At 43.1% G+C, this 18,021-nt stretch overlaps 3 protein-coding genes across 5 annotated transcripts; 1 reads left to right on the top strand and 2 right to left on the bottom strand.

Moving 5' to 3' along the window:
• Positions 1–2,250: 2,250 nt before the first annotated feature.
• Positions 2,251–3,763, top strand: LOC115820612 (regulator of G-protein signaling 2-like). Its single transcript, XM_030784239.1, has 5 exons — positions 2,251–2,408; positions 2,735–2,821; positions 2,923–2,984; positions 3,169–3,335; positions 3,560–3,763. Exons 1-5 carry the CDS (start codon positions 2,251–2,253, stop codon positions 3,761–3,763), a joined length of 678 nt encoding a protein of 225 aa, XP_030640099.1.
• Positions 3,764–7,366: 3,603 nt separating this feature from the next.
• Positions 7,367–13,015, bottom strand: uchl5 (ubiquitin carboxyl-terminal hydrolase L5). The gene is made up of 11 exons (XM_030784033.1): positions 12,829–13,015; positions 12,196–12,259; positions 11,917–12,022; positions 11,052–11,177; positions 10,735–10,796; positions 10,200–10,330; positions 9,990–10,053; positions 8,780–8,882; positions 8,507–8,620; positions 8,249–8,347; positions 7,367–7,624 (listed from the first exon to the last, which is right to left on the bottom strand). The coding sequence occupies exons 1-11, from the start codon at positions 12,902–12,904 to the stop codon at positions 7,580–7,582; spliced, it is 990 nt and encodes a 329-aa protein (XP_030639893.1). The 5' UTR covers positions 12,905–13,015; the 3' UTR covers positions 7,367–7,579.
• Positions 13,016–13,417: 402 nt separating this feature from the next.
• Positions 13,418–15,747, bottom strand: glrx2 (glutaredoxin 2). Of its 3 annotated transcripts, none has more exons than XM_030784441.1 (4): positions 15,729–15,747; positions 14,851–14,917; positions 14,576–14,752; positions 13,418–14,348 (listed from the first exon to the last, which is right to left on the bottom strand). In XM_030784441.1, the coding sequence occupies exons 2-4, from the start codon at positions 14,914–14,916 to the stop codon at positions 14,187–14,189; spliced, it is 405 nt and encodes a 134-aa protein (XP_030640301.1). In that variant the 5' UTR covers position 14,917; positions 15,729–15,747; the 3' UTR covers positions 13,418–14,186. The 3 variants fall into 3 exon arrangements, with proteins under 3 accessions (XP_030640301.1, XP_030640299.1, XP_030640300.1); XM_030784439.1 differs by having other exon boundaries at positions 15,570–15,730; XM_030784440.1 differs by having other exon boundaries at positions 15,660–15,730.
• Positions 15,748–18,021: the final 2,274 nt, after the last annotated feature.

The following is an 18,021-nucleotide window of genomic DNA, read 5'->3' as shown; positions in this document are numbered from 1 at the left end:
TAATCTTACCCAAAGTGTTCTTACCCCCCTCTACATCCTTGTTTCATGGTTGACATCCGTACCACCATTGCTTGGCTTAGGATCTTTCTCAGCCAGGGGTTTTCTGGAGGATCAAATTGTTTAAGCCTCTTGAGGAACTCCACAGAGGACTTTAAGACAGGTGCCATTTCTGCCATTACCACACAAAGGATAGGAAACTTGTCCACAATTCAGTCAAAACACTGTTCCAAACCGGATCATTAACACGACACTCCAACAATATCAAGCGGATGGCGACTCCAAAAAGAGATATTTATTGGATTCTAAATCCACTTCTCCATGCACAAACGCATGAGGCAGCCACATTGGGCACCAGGACATTACATGAAAAAGATGCAGCATGGTGATACATCAAGATGAACTTTTGCCCATACAGGTATATGTGAAATTTCTTTACCCCAAAGATGATAGACAGCGCCTCTCTTTCTGGCTTTGCGTATGTTCTTTCAGCCTCCGTCAGTGTGCATGACGCAAATGCAACTAGCCTTTCCTCTCCATCCTGTAATCCATGTGAGATAACTGCTTCCACCCCATAGGGAGAGGAATCACAGGCTAACCTCACCTGTTTTGCTGTATCATAGATAGTTAGATAGTTTATTAACCACATGACCAGGGCCGGTGGAATTTGTTTTTGGTACAGTATGTTACACTCTGCAGCGCAATACATAACTGGACAACAGTACAGCACCGACACTCCACATATTATCAGCAGTACACAGTTATAACAATACAGTGATACAATAGCAATACAATACACTATTACACACAACCACATACATTAGGTGAATGTCGAAGGGTATACATGCCAGTAGGGTGTCAGGAAGGGACTAGAGGGAGGAGTTTATCTGGTGCTCCTCCTTGGTGCTCGCTGTTATAAGGAGGTGATCCAGGAAGCAATCCTCTTCGAAGCCATCTCCGTCGACAGAACATCGGTGACACAAACAGCCTTGAACGTGAGATCCCGTTCAGTTAGCGGTTTCCTCTGGATTGCTTCCACTCTAAGCCCACTGACAAATCTATCACGGAGTGCCTGATCCAAGTATCCAGTGAATTCACAGTATGTGGAAATTTGCTTTGACACCACTATATGCTCTGCGGCTGTCTCCCCCTCTTTCTGATTTCTCTTCTGAAAATGAACACGTTCTGCAATCACCAATGGGTTGGGCTCGTGGTTCTCCCCTAGTATTTTGCTAATCTCCCCGTATGTTAATGTGCTTGGCTTAGCTGCCATAGTCAGATTCTTTGGCAAACGGTAGGCTTCAGCTCCAATCACTGACAAAAAATATGCTAACCCTTTTCTCATCTGCCACATCATTTGCCACCATCCACTGTTCAAATCTTTCGAAACATAACTCAGAATCTTTTTGGAATTCCTTGTATTCCAATATTGTGTCTAAATTGAATCTAGCTATGTTGCTATTTTACTCAAGCTAACTTTTCTAGCAACTAACCTTTACAATTCTCCCGCAACACAGGTCGCCATTTGGGATGTCTATACATATGTGTTTACTCACATCCGTACGTAACACCGTGGGCGTAACGTCACAAAAATATAAATAAATAAATAAATAATCAAACAAAACAAACACAATGGTAGCAGCTTTTGTTTGTTATTAGTACTGGATAAAACTAAATGAACACTCATCAACCGAAATGTGAAATGTAAAACATTTCAAACGAGTGACACAAACTCATTCCTTTCCATAAACAAACATTTTTTCATGATCCATAAATAGGACCAGCGGACTGGGTGTGTGCATACCTGTCTGCCTATGAAGATGTAGGACTGGATATTACCTTAGTCACGCCTTAAGGTGACATGTACAGTACACATTAGTCATCAGGAACAATATTCATACCTTTAAATAAACACACACACACACACACACATATATATATATATATATGTGTGTGTGTGTGTGTGTGTATGATGATTTGATAGTATAATGCTTATTATAATAGTATAATGCTTAGAGTAATACTTTGAAAGTGGAAGGAAGGACTGCAGATTAGAGCATCAGAACAGACAGGACATGAGAAATCAGTGAGGTGTGTGTGTGTGTGTGTGTGTGTGTATGTGTATGAGAGAGAGAGAGTGAGAGAGAGAGAGAGAGAGAGAGAGAGGTTCAGATAGGAAGAGTTCCATGTATCTGTGTCTTTCACACAGACAATGTTAGCAATGTCTTAAAAACTTGAGCCCTCCTGAAAAGCATGTTTATCAAGCAGAGTTACAGCAGCTCCAGCCACATCCTGTTTTACTGTACGCTCCAGTGGCAGTTCGTTGTTAGTGCCACGCTAGTCAAACATTTACTCAGAGGGAGCCAATCGGATCGCAGCCCTGCGAATCAAGCCCGCCCCCGCGGTGTGAGGTATTCTGAGGCCGGGCATAAAAATGCAGGCTCTGAACCGCGGAGGAGACATCATTTCCTTAAGATCAGCTCACTGCCTCTGAAACATGAGAAACATGAGTGGAACTGAGGACGACATGGCATGTTTAGGATGCAGGAGAAACACTGAGACAGCTACACAGAGAAACAGGATGGGGTGAGTGAATGTTTTAAGGGACCGAAAAAAAAGGTTTTTTTGTATGTGTCTTTTTTTATTTACTGTGTTGTATCTTAATGATTCTTCATGTTTAGAGTAAAGGGGAGGTTAGCGTGTCTGTTTTGAACCAATGTGCTTTGATGTTTTACAGTCTGAGAAACTGGAGATCAAGAATATTCTATTTCTTGAACACTTCCTCTGCCACGGCACCTTCTAATTCACCCACAAAACTGAGCAGGTAGAGCCTTTAGCTTTTATTTGACATACAAGAGCAGCTGATGTGAGACATACAATGTGAGTGTGAACTTGATTTCATTTTCCCCCTCCGTGTTCACACAGGATGACGACTGAACAGGTGAAGATGTGGGCACAGTCGCTGGATCACTTGCTGAGTGACAAATGTAAGTTCTCATACTTATGATTATCAGTGAGGTCATAATCAGTGCAGAGGTCAGATCATTACAATCTTTCCAAATTAAGCCATAAAACTAGCTGGGTTCAAATTCCACCTTGTACACTTTGACATGCTTTGTTATGACCCAGGGCATACAATAAATTGTGGGGGTTTTTTTGTCTTCTTTCCAGATGGAAAAGTAGCTTTTCATATCTTCCTGAAGAGTGAGTTTTGTGAGGAAAATATAGAGTTTTGGATGGCCTGTGAGAAATTTCGACACATCAAGTCGCCATCCAAGCTCAGATCCAAAGCAAAGAAAATTTATGAAGAATTTGTCAAGACCGAATCACCAAAAGAGGTAAGCGTTTCCACTATGTGGTCTACAAATGAAAGTAACGAATAAATAGTAAAGTAAACCATCCAAGTTCACTGATAAAATCGAATACAATATGACATAGATTAGTTTTGCAGTTAGTTTAACACATAGTTTTTCTCTGAGTGTGAATATGTCATGAATTATGCAGACCAAATGTTCTATCCTTTTGATGTTCATTTTTGTTTTTAATAATCGTTTGGTTTTAGGTGAATCTCGATTTCAAAACGAAAGAGGCCATCCTCCAAGCTCTACCCTTCCCAGACCAGTCCTGTTTCCTCACCGCCCAGAGAAGAGTCTTCTTCTTGATGGAGAATAACAGCTACACCAGGTTCATCCAGTCGGAGCTTTACCGGGATCTCTATGCTCTCACTGAAGTTAGAACTCCTCAGGCCCTACCGAGAGAGATCTGAGGAACAACCTGATCATCACAGCCAATTCAAAAAAACTCGTCGCTGTTTGCAAAGTGTCACAGAAGACTCTCGTGCTTTGCACGTGAGGAAAGAGAGAGACGTTTTTATCGATGCGAGTGGTGACACTGAACTTGGACACTTTATGGCAGCTTGTAGCTCTCACTGCTTTGATCACCAGTGTTGTAAATTATTCTTGTCGACTTACGGTAGCATGTGGACGATCTGCTGTGTTATGATGAGCAAGGCAAACGATGTTTTATGTTACAATATTTCAATTCTGTCAAATGTAAGGAAATATATTTTTCATCTTTGCAGCTTTCACTGATAATCTCCTCTGTAAACCTTAACTTTAAAACCTTATATTAACCTGATGCTTGTAGTCAAAAATATTTTATGTTTATTTCATAAACACATTAAAACCACACAGCTCATCCAGACACTGCAGATCACATCACAGAGAGTTTACACAGTACAGTAATGAGAGAGAGGGTGTGTTTGTGTGTGTGTGTGTGTGTGTGTGTGTGCACGTGGGGGGGGGGGGGGGGGGGCTGCTGGTGATTACACTTAGAACCACTAATGGAAACCATGGAGTGTGTTTAAGTGACAGATGAACTCTGTTTCTCTCTCTCTCTCTTTCGTTGTTGGCAGCTGGACTGCTGGAGCACTTCTGTATCCATGGTCACAACTGTAAAAATTTGTCTTAGTTGTTTTACTATGCTAACAGTTATACTTAAATAAGTGTTTTTAAATAAAACAAACATAAAAAACCCTCTTTTGATATTGTTATTTTTAATCAAATAATGTACAGTGACATGATCTCTGATGTTGGCAAAAGCACATATCCCCTATAAACAGACAAGAAAGGTGTGACTCCATATAAACACACACACACACACACACACACATACACAGGTCTGGAATAGCCTGATTTTTTTTCTCCTGGCAACTGGCACAAGAGCCTTCCCAAAAGTCTTTTATCACAGAAAAGAAAAACACTGAACCAAAAAAGGTCAGATACGCAACAACACGAAAGGACCCAACTCATTTTCCTAAGAGGCCAAATTCTGAACGATAAAACTGCTTGTACATCTTGGACTAAGAGTAATTAGAGAACACAACTGTTATTCCGTGAGCGCTGATTCTGAAACACGTACATATCCAGACAGCAAAAACAAAACATCAAGATAGCCTACGACCTGTCGGGACAATGATGGTATGCACTGCTGACGGTAAATGCAAGATTCTTTACGCTTGTACTGTTTTGTACCGAAGACAAAAAGAGTACAGTTATTTGACGTAGCTGTTTGTGTTGAGACGCACTGGGCTGAGGTCAAGCCCATATTTTTATATCACTCTATTGGATGAGCTCACCGGGAGCCCTGACACTAAACAGACATCTTTACTGTTTGACTGGATCTAGTCAACGGCTGGGCCTGCAGCCTGAGAAACGGCTGTCGGCAACTTTTAAAAGGAAAAAAAAAAAAAATTTAACATCTGCGAGAGAGTAAATGAAGTTCCAATGAAGTGTGAAATGAAGTGTGCGCACAATATAAATACACTTGCAATAGCAAAACTGAATGGTACAAATGATTGAGCATGTATTCTGCTGTCTTTGGAAAATGAACATCAAATGGCTGAAACAGATCGCGTAACCTGCAGCTGAATGCACAGCTCTCCAACGAATTTAGCTAAGCCACGACTTCTGCTGATGAGTTTAAGATGAACACACACACACACACACACACACAAACAACAAACAAAACGTGCCACCGCAGAGAAGGTTAGGGTTACAGGGCCCGCACTTAATAAATATTGACATGCCGTCTCCCAAGATGACTGTACTCTGAAAGGCAAACTTGGCCCTCAAAGATGCCTATTGTTATTCCCGTCACGCGCAGCTTTCGCGTGGCCAGAAAGCAACAGGGTGTACTTTTTCCGTTCTGAACGCGGTGCACGCGACAGCTTTGTGTCTTAAATTCTAATGTAACTGCTGCAGCGACTGTCGAAGCCCAGACAGGGCCAGATCTCCAACAGAGACCTAGAAAGAATGTAAATAAACACGTCTGATTAAAAATAGCAACTTAAGTTACACGTCATTGTGTAAACGCCTGTCATAGAGCTGCACGTTCAAGTGAACACACATTAGCCAACAGGACATTTGGTTGTGGAGTGTTTGTGAAGACTGTCCAAAAGCCGTTTTAACAGACTTCTGGCAGGAGAATTCAGTATTTTCTCGTTTCTTGATAAATGACTGCCGGTAATTCTTTGCAGAAAGAGTGCAATATCCAAACAAATATGACAACCCGCTTTATATTTCATCTTAATGCAGGGGAGAAAGAAAACCGAAACAAACCAAAACAAAAAACCGTCAAAACATTGAGTGGAAACGGTGTTGTCAAACACCCGGGAGGATATTTTAACTGGTCAGTTCATGTGTTTACTCGTGTTAAGAATAGTTTTAGCTCAACAGGAACGCCGCAAAAGGGGTCGCGGAGTTTCTGTGCGTGCATGCTATCTTTTCCAGTCCAGGTAAATTATGCAAATACAACGTAACTATTCGGCGACGGTTGTTACAGGTTACCGTGGCGCAGGCCGACCGCAGCCTGTGCCGTTCATCGTAGTCTTGCGTCATGTTCCTCACAGGAACACAGACGAAGGGGAAAAAACAAACTCTCGCGGAACCAAAGTAAGAATACAGTAATTCTTGGCTTCGTCGTCATCCGCCACTCTCCGATGCGGGATTTAGAGAGCGATATCTTCCGCTTTCCGGACCAGACAAACAGCTGATCAAAATTCAGCTATTCAGCAATGATACATCGAACAAATGTATGTCACAAGTGACTCCGAATGTGAGTGCTAATCTAGAATCAGTTCTGTTCGATCCATATAAATGTACTCAATAGGATTATAAAAGGCCAAAGCTAATACTAACTCATACCGTTGCGACGGGTAACGGTATGACTCCATGATGAAAATGAATATGAAATGATACATCTAGCGGAATCTTTTCCCAGTCAAGTGGGTGGACACGTTGTGGCATTTGCGAACTGTTTCATATACAGGTCCTCATTAACTTACGATGGGGTTACTTCCGATGAACCTATCCTACGTTGAAAATATCTTAAGTTGAAAATGCATTGAATACACAACATCTAACCTATCAAACATCGTATCTTAGCCTAGCCAACTTACACGTGCTCAGAAACACTGGCAACACAGTACACTCTAAACTGTCAGTTGTTTACCTTCGCGATCGTGTGGCTGACTGGGAGCTGCGGCTCGCTGCCGCTGCCCAGCATCACGAGAGAGCATCCTACCGCATACCGCTAGCCTGGGAAAAGATCGAAATAAATAATACGGTTTCTACTGAATGCGCGTCACTGCCGCACCATCGTAAAGTTGACACATCGTAAGTCGAACCCTTCGTAAGTCGGGGAGCACCTGTATATATGCAGACAACACTGGGACACAATGTGTTTATTAAGTGTGCGGTGTAACGGACTGCTGCATTAACGTTCATCAGTTTACTTGCCTAAAAACAAAAACAATAAAACCCACATTGTCATTTTGTTTAAACACCAAATGGCATTGATATGAAAATAAGTCATGTTTATTTAAACATCTCTTTTCACATGCACTTCCACCCTATGAATGCAAGGACAGCAGCGAGTGCTGGACTTGAGTTCAACTCTGGATGCTTAAATTAGGAGGTGGGGGGAGGGGTGGGGTGGGGTGGGGGGGTTTACAGATGACAACAGTGAGTCGGGCATTTCCGTGGCAACGAATGAAGAGAACAAACAAGCAAAACATGTGTCATCACTTTGCTTCCTGCGCCTTTTTGGCACTCTGTTTCTCCTTCGCCTATAAAGAAAAACAAGAAAAATACAAATAAACACGAGACGATTGTGGATCAAAGGTTTGACACTGCAGCAAACACACACACACAGACACACACACAGACACAGACACACACACAGACACACACAGACAGACACACACACAGACACAGGCACACACGCACACACACAGACACACACACACACAGACATACCTGCCTCTTAAAAAGTTAATCTGCATAGCATACTCACTATATGAAACATTTGGTCACAAAATGAAGATACGCAGAATGGTGATGAATATACTAGATTAATGAGGATTATAATAATAATAATGATAATCAGATTTAAAAACCAAGCGTGCGTGCTTTGCGTGTTCACTTATACGAGACAAGCAGCTGCCCTGGCTTTGAATTGCGTGTCTACACACACAGCCAGGGGGTCAAATCATTGACCACTCGATAAAGTAATGCATATCGCCCTCTAGTGGTATATGTTGAGGTGCACTATACTTTCCACAGGGCACTGCGAATGCTTTCTCTTCTCTGTACACTTTCCTGTTTAACATACTGAGTCTTTGAGCTAAAAGAATTCAAGACTTTTCATGAGGCACATCTAGAGGGAGGATTTTTTGACCCGTGTTTCTCACCTTCTCCACTAATGGTATCAACTGCTGATACTCTGCCAGTGTCTTCAGTAACTCCATGATAAAGGGCAGGTAGTTGTGCTTCCGTCTAATGTTCTCAATCTAGATAAACATTTACAAACAAAATATTGTCAGTTCCTTCAGCACACCGTATCTGAAATAAAAAAACAAATGCAGGGAACAAAGCACATACACACGTGCACACACACAAGCGCACACGCGCAAACGCACACGCGCACACGCACAAACGCACATACATACTTTATATCGTTTGAGCTTCTGATTCTCCTCATCAATCAGGAGCTGGTACTTGGCGATCTCTGATTGGATGGAGCTGAGGAAATTGCTACTCTGGTCTGTGTCCATTGGCTCTTCCTGAGAACAGATGAAAAATCTCAAAAGCATGTACACAATTCTTTGTGTATGTGTATGTATGTGTGTGTGTATATAGATGTATCTGTGCATGTGTACATGTGTGCGTGTGTGTGTATATGCGTGTGTGCGGTGAGTGCTTTGGGGAAGAGTGTGTCTTGCCTCTGTGAGCTGAGCCTGAAGCTCAGTGATCTTTCGTTCATAGATCATCTTTCTGTCTGACACGATGGCCATCAGGTTGAAACGAATTTCTCCTTCACTGTACCTAATGAGAGAGAGAGAGTGAGGGGGGGAGAGAGAGAGAGTGAGGGGGAGAGAGAGAGAGATGGGGAGAGAGAGAAAGTGAGGGGGGGAGAGAGAGAGAGGGAGAGAGATGGGCAGAGAGAGAGAGAGAGAGAGAGAGATGGGGGAGAGAGAGAGAGAGATGGGGGAGAGAGAGAGAGAGATAGAGAGGGAAGAGAGAGAGGGAAGAGAGAGAGAGAGAGGGAGAGAGAGATGGAGAGAGAGGGAGAGAGAGAGAGAGAGAGAGATGGGGGAGAGAGAGAGAGAGATGGGGGAGAGAGAGAGAGAGGGAGAGAGAGATAGAGAGAGAGGGAGAGAGAGATGGAGAGAGGGAGAGAGAGATGGGGGAGAGAGAGAGAGAGATAGAGAGGGAAGAGAGAGAGAGAGAGGGAGAGAGAGGGAGAGAGAGAGAGAGAGGGAGAGAGAGAGAGAGCGATGGGGAGAGAGAGAGAGAGATGGGGGAGAGAGAGAGAGAGATAGGGGAGAGAGAGAGAGAGATAGAGAGGGAAGAGAGAGAGAGAGGGAGAGAGAGAGAGAGAGAGATGGGGAGAGAGAGAGATGGGGAGAGAGAGAGAGAGAGAGATGGGGAGAGAGAGAGATGGGGAGAGAGAGAGAGAGAGAGAGAGAGATGGGGAGAGAGAGAGAGAGATGGGGAGAGAGAGAGAGAGATGGGGAGAGAGAGAGATGGGGAGAGAGAGAGAGAGAGAGAGAGAGAGATGGGGAGAGAGAGAGAGAGATGGGGAGAAAGAGAGAGAGAGATGGGGAGAGAGAGAGAGAGAGAGATGGGGAGAGAGAGAGAGAGAGAGAGAGAGATGGGGAGAGAGAGAGAGAGAGATGGGGAGAGAGAGAGAGAGAGAGAGAGAGAGATGGGGAGAGAGAGAGAGAGAGAGATGGGGGGGGGGGAGAGAGAGAGAGAGAGAGAGAGAGAGAGAGAGAGAGATGAGACCTACATGAAAAAACAACAAAAAGTCTTCCCGTACACCAGAGCATCTCTGTCATTAGTCAAAGTGAAACTGAAACTAAAGGAAGATTTTTTTTTTTCCACAGCCACTGACTTAACACAGGTACCTGTAAGCACTCCCACACTCACCTCTGTATTCTCTTCTCAATGACTGGTCTCACGGCACTAATCCAGTCGTCTTGGTTACATGCACCTGATGAAAGGAGCGAAGTTAAAAAAAGAAACAGTGGAAAAAGAGAGAACAGGTCTGTCGTCATAACTCCGTCATAAATTCCAGTCAGGAATTGTGCAATTGTCTCGAAGGCGTCGAGATATGACATGCGAGGTTTGAGATCGTACCAAGATCTATAGGTCCTTCACGAAGCCCGTCCAGTTCGTATAGTCTTCCGCTGACAGGAACATAGCTCACAAAGTGAAAGGCATCTTCGTCTTTTGATGACGACTTTGCGTCAAACTCAAACATTTGCTGTCTGTAAAGAGAATGAGTGAGCAAAAATAACAAATTCACTTAGCATAGAAACTTCAGTGGGAAAAAATAAACAACTAACAACTAATCTATTCACAATGTTTGTGTCATATGAAAGGGGAAAAAAAAGCAAAATAAATTAATAAATGAAATGTGTGTTTGAGCCAGCATCCACAGGCCTGTATACATGCATACATTCAACGTGATTTTTAAAAAAAAAAAATTTTTTAACACCACTTAGTGCTTTCCAAGAAACTGTGGTTATGTACCACACGTCTATGTTCAGTCTGCCAAGGAAAAGCAAATCTGTTTTGTTTCACATCACTGTGGTATTAAAAGCGAAAGTACGAAAGGAAATCTATTACAGAATTCAGTTTCAGTCAAAGTAAAAGAGTCAAGGGACTTTACCTGGCAAAGCTATTATGAACCTGACGAATCACTTCAGAATTACTGAGAGCAAGACCCTTCATCTGCAGAAAGGAGAAAACGCAAGAACCAAAGCAAAGTTTCAGAGGAAAATACATTACGCCGCAAAACCCCCCCAACGCCATGGCCAGCGTCATTCTTTAGCAACGATAACGACTTTTAAATGGACAGGATAACCAAACACCGGCCTCAGCGCCAAGAAAGACTTCTAGATTTGGCCAATCCCAGAGAGACCCCTTTTCCAACGGGTCGACAGTACAGGACGGAGGACACCGAGACAAGCTGGAAAACGAACTCACGGCGGCGTCGAAACTGTGGGAGAACTCCCTGAACTCTGTCAGCGTGTCGCCAAGGTGAACGTCAGGGTGGGTGCAGTTAAGCAGCACGCTGACTATGGCCTGGGTCGCACATGCATTGTTGATGACCTGAGAGAGAAGAATTGCGGGCAGTGAGTGCAGGCAAAAGTACTTAAGATACACATTTGACGTGTGCTCTGTGAGCCACTCGTCATTGGTGATTTAACGGCATCGATAAACAGAGTTTGGGGGCAGGGGGCGGGACATAATCCACTCGTTCCAAGAAATTACATTTTTACAGGGGGTGGAAATATATTAAAGAGGTTGAAAGCATATGTTCTTTCTAGCCTCTCGTCTATGGCCCTTAAAAAAAAAAATAAGATACTCCAATATTACTACAAGTACATAGAAGAAGAAGATCCCTGTCTTGTTCTGTCCCCGGTCAGGAATGACCAATTACTCCACGATCTCTGTGCCTCCCCATGACGCACGGACACCTTCCATTCTATCTTTTCACACTACAATCCGTGTAGCATCGTCATAAGATGTGACATCATCGGGACACGTGACATCGTCGGAACATGTGACAAGCTGGGAGGAGAACACTGGTCATCCAGGGACAGCCATCAGTGCATGGGCTTCTGAGTGTCACTGTGTCACTGACAGCTGACCAGCTGTGACAGAGACCCTGACCCTTGGCTGATTCATGCCACTATAGATCCCTTCATGCTGTAGAATAACGGTGTTCAGCTGGGACACAATCCGTGAATCCCACACGTGTGGCACTCTGTATGGACCGTCAGTGCATTAACTGGGCGCATAGAGAACACGTATTTCTTCACATTTAAGAGATCAAAGCGGTACATACTTGTTTAGCAAAGAAGATATCATCCAGTCTGGAGTCCTGAACGATGGACCCAGCTGGCTCTTCACCTGCCTGCCATTTGAAGAGGAAAATCAAACCATGTACTGGTCTGAAAAAACAAACAAACAAACAAACAACAACAACAAAAAAAAAAAAGACAGAGAGAAAACATTCAATCACATGATTTTAAAGTTTTACTGGGACAAAGCAAGTAATCAATGTCATTATTATAATAATAATAATAATAATGAGTAATCTGATAAACTGGCCATCAACCCTCACTTGAGATTTTCAAAGTTCTCGGGTTCCATGCTCCAGATCTCCTCGACCTGTGCTCCTTTACAACCTGTTCGCATCGGGAGGCAAGACGTGACAGTCAGAGACGGGATCATCTTATCGAAACAGTTTACGTAAACAGGATTCCGTGTTGCAATTGTTCTCTGGCTGGTCGCGGGGCCAGGAATCGAGGCGTGTATGCAGAACGCGCGAGTAACTGCGTTACGCGAAATCAAATGCCGTGCTAGAACATGCTTTTTAGCTTGGCAAGCAATCACCACGCTTTCCAAAATACAAAATATTAATCTAGCTAAACTGACGGCACTAAGCGCGTTACAGGGGTAGCTATTGATCATTAACATGCATAACTATAGATGAACCGACAGAGTCACAATGCTACGCTCACTCAACTGGATGAATTCATCTTGTGCATACAGCTGGGAGGCCCTGCTTGTTAACGTTAAATAATCTCATACATCAACTCATAGAGTAGTTGTCAGGCTGCGCCGTTAAATATTTCTAACGGCACTTGGACACTCCAAACTACTGCAGTCTGTGCCTTGCGAACATTTAGGCTAGCATCGTGCGCATGCATCACTGAGTAAGGCGGTTCTGTTAGCTCGCATAAAGCTAACTCACCGAACCCTTTAATTAATTCTGTGAAAACTCCAGGGTCACTTTCCATGAGGCACCATTCACCAGCACTTCCAGCCATGGCTGTATTTCTCCTCGGAATAAACTGTTTTCAGAAACAATGGTGAGTCATGCAAAAGAATGCTAGATTACTAGCATTCACAGCTACTTCGATAGCGTTCAAAAAGCTCTCGTTCATTAAACGCAGAAACCCCAGCATGCTTTTCGATATGACTTCTTCTTGCACTTTGTTTGAACGTCAATCGAAATTTTAAAATACTGCCCCCAGCAGGGTCGGAGTTCACAACGCCTCGGAAAAAAAGCACGCATAGTCCCACGTCACCACAAAAACATTAGCGAGTTTATTGGTGCGTACAAATATCGAGCCTCCCTTTTTGGGCAGTACAGTAGCTCTTATTTAAGTTACTCGACCTAAGTAGCTACATTGTCATATGAGAGGTTGAGGTCCTATCACACCTACTTTTTCTTGGCGTTTTGACTGTTCATTTTACTCAGAATTCAGTTCTCGAAGTATAAACATGAACAATTAAGCAGCATGTATCCAAAATAAACTTCAGTATAATGAAAACCAGTGTATTTGCTGTAAAGCCAGGTTACTGTAAAGACAGGTTACCATTGGCTATTAGATTGGCGGTATAAAAGACTTGCTTAACAATGTTGACAAGTTGGTGTTATAGCCCATGTTCCCCTTATGCAACAGTGCTGAGCCACTGGCCTACATGACTGATAGAGGGAACAGACTGATAGAGGGAACAGACTGATAGAGGGAACAGACTGATGGAATTCAAACCAAATACAGAACTAATCTTTGGCTTTTCTCAGGACATGCCTGGTAAATGTATAACTAAAACAGCAGCTAAGTTATGGCGCTTCACTTTACACCACCCTACAGTCAGAAGTGACTGCATCCTGTCTCCGTGAAAACATTAAATGTGGCTGATACCATTCTGGAACAGGTGCTTATTGAGAATACATAATTTATTTAAAACATTATTGTACAGTCCCCAGGTACTGAATGAGGTACGGATACACACCTTAAGATAAAATAACAGTATATATCCATAACAAGCTACAACATGCATAAAAAAAAAAGATTGTCCATACATTAAAATTTTACATAAAACATAAATTATGGCAGTCAGATAGAGACAAAAGGCATGGACTGAAACAGTAATCCCTGGTCCTATGTTCGACCCCAGACTCCAACCCTATCTTAAACTGGATTAATTCATCCAAGATGATCACATCTCTTGCGCATGGCTCCAGAAACATTCCAGGGATAGTCCGCCGTATTTCCGACAGGGATATGGCTGTTTGAAAACCACGTTTCCAGAATAAATATTCTAAGACTGACTGGCCTGCCTCTGTTCAGTGCCATCAGATGCGCTGCTCTGACCACAGGGAGAGCACTGATTAATCAGAGGCAAAAGTTTGCCCTGTTGGTGAAGCTGTTTCGTATCTGAACCACCTCCAATGCAGCGTCCGTTAATAAAGACTCTTGGTACCTAGAAACAAATGAACAAATTACGGGATTGTAAAAATACGACATCTTCACTGATTACGTGGCTTTATCCGTCATGATTATGAAACACTGTCAAGTTGTATAGTTTGTTTAGTAAATATAATGTTTGTTCACAAATGTAAAACAAGCCAATTTATCAGAGTTCATGAAAAATCACATAAAAACACCCTAGGGGCATTTTCGGTTCATCCTCCATGCGCGTGAACTCACCGTTCTGGCACCGGTTATTTGTGCCAACGTCTCCTGGAGCCGCCTTCCATCACTATGTTCGTCAAGCTCTATAACTTTATACGTCGCCCCGATGTCATTAAACACATTCTTGGCCATTCTGCAATACGGACACGTCGTCTTGGAGAATATTACAACACAGTTATGAGACACCACATCCTGTAATGACAAAACGAAAACCGTTAAATTCACTGCCATTACAAGAGAATATTTAAGAATGTGCAAAACACGTGTGTCCACAATCTCGGGGCTTTTACCTGCACATACTGAGCACACGCTGCGTTAGACAAGCCCCCTGAAGTGCTCGACGTGAAATTACCCATCCTAGAAAGAAAGAAAAAGCACAGATTACGGTTAAATTCAGCATCAAGGCAGGCGAGAGAGCACGAGAGGGGTCCCTGAAAACCTTAAAAACACACGGACTTTTTCGCTATAAACCTTGGCTAACACTTTGTACCACACGTATTAACCTTATAATGATGATCGGTCGATAAGTGAAACATATTACAGTGACGACAAAGACAAACACGAGGACTGAAGTTAATGTAAGAGAACGTTGCTGTCTAAGATCTATGAGTGCCATTTAGTTGCATAACAACGTTCTCTAAGGTGAGCTGCCACCATTAACAGCGCGCTAGTAGCAATGTAGCAAGGATCTGTCAATCACAGGAGTTTAAACCCATAATCCTGTAGAGCCTCGGTGAATGTTTAAGTCTTTTAAGTCTTCAACCGTCTCAGTCACAGAAAGTGGGTTAGTTAACAAGTGATTATGTTGACACGACTTGACTACATTACACATTGCCCGCTTTCGCGTGATAGCGAACCAGTGCTTTAAGAGCAATGCAAAGATTTTTTTCGACACAGGTGATGGAAACATTAAAAATACATTAGGCGCTATTTTTCTTTCTGAATATGCGAAAACATGATCACAATAGCGATTACGACAACAAGCTAATATCGACATTATGAAAATGACCTTTGAATTTGGCAGTATATCTGTGCCGTTCTCGAAAAGCGTTTTAATGTAAACATGTCCCTCGTTGTGTTATAAGAGATGAAAACCTACTGTCTTTAAGTCTAATGGTCAAACGCGGAATACTTTGAATAAACGGCATGCAATCTTGAGCGACGCTACCTGCCACTAATGTCTTGCCCAAAACACATGCACGACTTAGCAGTGAACCGGAAGCACACAAAGCAGTCAAAAAGTCGTTCGACCACGCCTCTTCGTGGATACTGTTGCGATGCTAATCAAGCTCTCTTGGTGAAGCCTCATGGTTACTGTTGCTATGCCAATCATTCTATTAGACCAGAGCCATTGACGGCTCTGCATTAGACGTAAAGTTCACTAGACGACGTCTAACAGAATTTCATAGACATTTTAGCGCTGTTATGAGTGTGATCTATTGCCGCGGTACTATCTGAAAGCAAGACAGCGGTTCAAAAACATAAGGCATTTTGTAAATGGAAATATGTGTCAGAATGGTAGGGTTACTTACATTTTTTTTTTTACCTTTTAATGACAACAATAGTCGTATAGCCAGACGTCTGTTTACATTTGGCACAAGCGATTACTACGGCACAATTACAATACGTCGGCCTATGTCCTTGAGATAGTAACTTCTCCCAGGAAATACTTCATTTCCTATAGCTTTGCTGTTCAAACATTCGAATTTTTGGAAGACCAGTTCGTTCTGAGAAAGACCTGCCTTTGTCATGGTCAGGTCAGATCAGTGCAGTATCATTCGTCGTGCCGGTGCGTTACGCCTTCTGGCCACATGATGGCGCTATGCCACACCAGCGAGAAACAGGATCTCATTTTTACCTGAGTGCAGGAGACTCAAAGATGCGGAAACCCTTTTTCAGGGATGTGCTGCCAATTCACGCCAAGAGACGCGCACCATATCTGTTTCATATGGCCTAACATACGGAACTTTAGGCTGACTGCTAATAAGAAGCATATTTATCACATTTTCACACTTTGAAATAAGTGACTTTGATAAAAATCTAAAAGGAATGTCCCGTGGCCAAAAAAAAAAAATACAGCTACACACAAACCTGACCAAGAATCTTGCAGAATTAAACATTCGCATACTTCTTTTAATGGAAGAAAATACCCTTTGAGGTTTTTTTGGGGCAATTATACTTTGTAACATGATTAGTTTTTCATCAGTCACACACCTCAGCCACAGCTACACACAGTTACATACAGTTGTATCCAGGGAATATGCTGGAAAACCTCAAAGAGTCCTTATAGAGTGATAAGTAGTGTGATGCAGATGGTTTGTGTGATACCGTACTGTTATGCTGTAAAACTACACACAGTGGTGCTAAACTGGGCCTCCAGTTGTTTGCTGCCAGTGCAGGGCTGAAATGTCTACCTTTCTCATTCTCTCAGCAGAGAAGGGAAGAAACCTTGAATTATTTATTGGTTACATATTTTAAAGTTTAATGTCCAGAATCCATCCTCATTAATAACGTTACACAGAAAGGGGTTATAGTCTCTCTCTCTCTCTCGCTCTCTCTCTCTCTCTCTCTCTGGCTCACCTCTCTTTCTGTCTCTCTGTCTCTCTCTCTCTCTCTGGCTCACCTCTCTTTCTGTCTCTCTCTCTCGCTCTCTCTCTCTGGCTCACCTCTCTTTCTGTCTCTCTGTCTCTCTCTCTCTCTCTGGCTCACCTCTCTTTCTGTCTCTCTCTCTCTCTCCCTCTCTCTGTCTCATTCTCTCTCATTATTTTATCGCTTTTACTTCTCTGTGATACACTTTCAGCACATTACGTTCTCAGCTAGTCTCCCTAAAAGCAGAGAGGAGAGAAGTTGTATTTACGGCGCTCATGTATCAGCGCTTTGCTTGCATTCTTGGGCTTGTTTGGCCTGTGTTAGTGATTGTGCTAAGTGAGCAGTTACTGAGGTGAATAATCATTCATTATAAGCACAGCCCTTGGACAAGCTATCTGTAAAATCCATAGCTCTTAGCTTTAAGATATGTGTGCAGCACTTCTGACTGCTTATTCATCCAGTCCCAGGGACTGTTCTTAGACCTAGGACAGATCCCCCCCCCCCCCCCTCTACACCAGCAACCCCCCCCCCCACCCCCATCCCCCATCCCATCCATTGACTCGTTCTTTCTCTTTCACAGAACGACCCTGCAACCGAGAATTACTCTCATCAAACAAAACAGTGGCCATGTATTTGTCGCTAGTGTTTATGGGTTTCACGAGGATTAATCATGGCCTTACGCGTTCGGTATCGGCTAACTCATCTAGATCTTTGAAAATGTAATTCTCAACCCTCCCCACCACCCCCGCAGCCCCCCCCCCCCCCCCCCCACCCGAGAGTTCCACCCCTCACACCCCACCCCCGTTCTCCCGGGGTGGTGTCATTGCCCAAGAACCCTGTTGATTTAATATCTGTTTACTGCATGCGTTTAC

This window comes from Chanos chanos, chromosome 9 (genome assembly GCF_902362185.1).
Source record: "Chanos chanos chromosome 9, fChaCha1.1, whole genome shotgun sequence".
Classification (NCBI taxonomy): Eukaryota; Metazoa; Chordata; class Actinopteri; order Gonorynchiformes; family Chanidae; genus Chanos; species Chanos chanos.
This window is presented reverse-complemented; position numbering and strand designations above follow the sequence as displayed.

Excerpts from the sequence above, each read along its gene's own strand:
- glrx2 (XM_030784439.1), bottom strand. The coding sequence starts at position 15,625 with ATGTTTACATTAAAACGCTTTTCGAGAACGGCACAGATATACTGCCAA. Across the intron at positions 14,753-14,850 it reads CGTGTGCTCAGTATGTGCAG|GATGTGGTGTCTCATAACTG; the intron begins GTAAAAGCCCCG and ends TTGTCATTACAG. Across the intron at positions 14,349-14,575 it reads AAATAACCGGTGCCAGAACG|GTACCAAGAGTCTTTATTAA; the intron begins GTGAGTTCACGC and ends ATTTGTTTCTAG.
- uchl5 (XM_030784033.1), bottom strand. The coding sequence starts at position 12,904 with ATGGCTGGAAGTGCTGGTGAATGGTGCCTCATGGAAAGTGACCCTGGA. Across the intron at positions 11,178-11,916 it reads ATATCTTCTTTGCTAAACAA|GTCATCAACAATGCATGTGC; the intron begins GTATGTACCGCT and ends CTTCTCTCTCAG. Across the intron at positions 8,883-9,989 it reads ATTGAGAAGAGAATACAGAG|GTACAGTGAAGGAGAAATTC; the intron begins GTGAGTGTGGGA and ends CTCTCTCATTAG.
- LOC115820612 (XM_030784239.1), top strand. The coding sequence starts at position 2,251 with ATGTTTATCAAGCAGAGTTACAGCAGCTCCAGCCACATCCTGTTTTAC. Across the intron at positions 2,822-2,922 it reads TCACCCACAAAACTGAGCAG|GATGACGACTGAACAGGTGA; the intron begins GTAGAGCCTTTA and ends GTGTTCACACAG. Across the intron at positions 3,336-3,559 it reads AGACCGAATCACCAAAAGAG|GTGAATCTCGATTTCAAAAC; the intron begins GTAAGCGTTTCC and ends GTTTGGTTTTAG.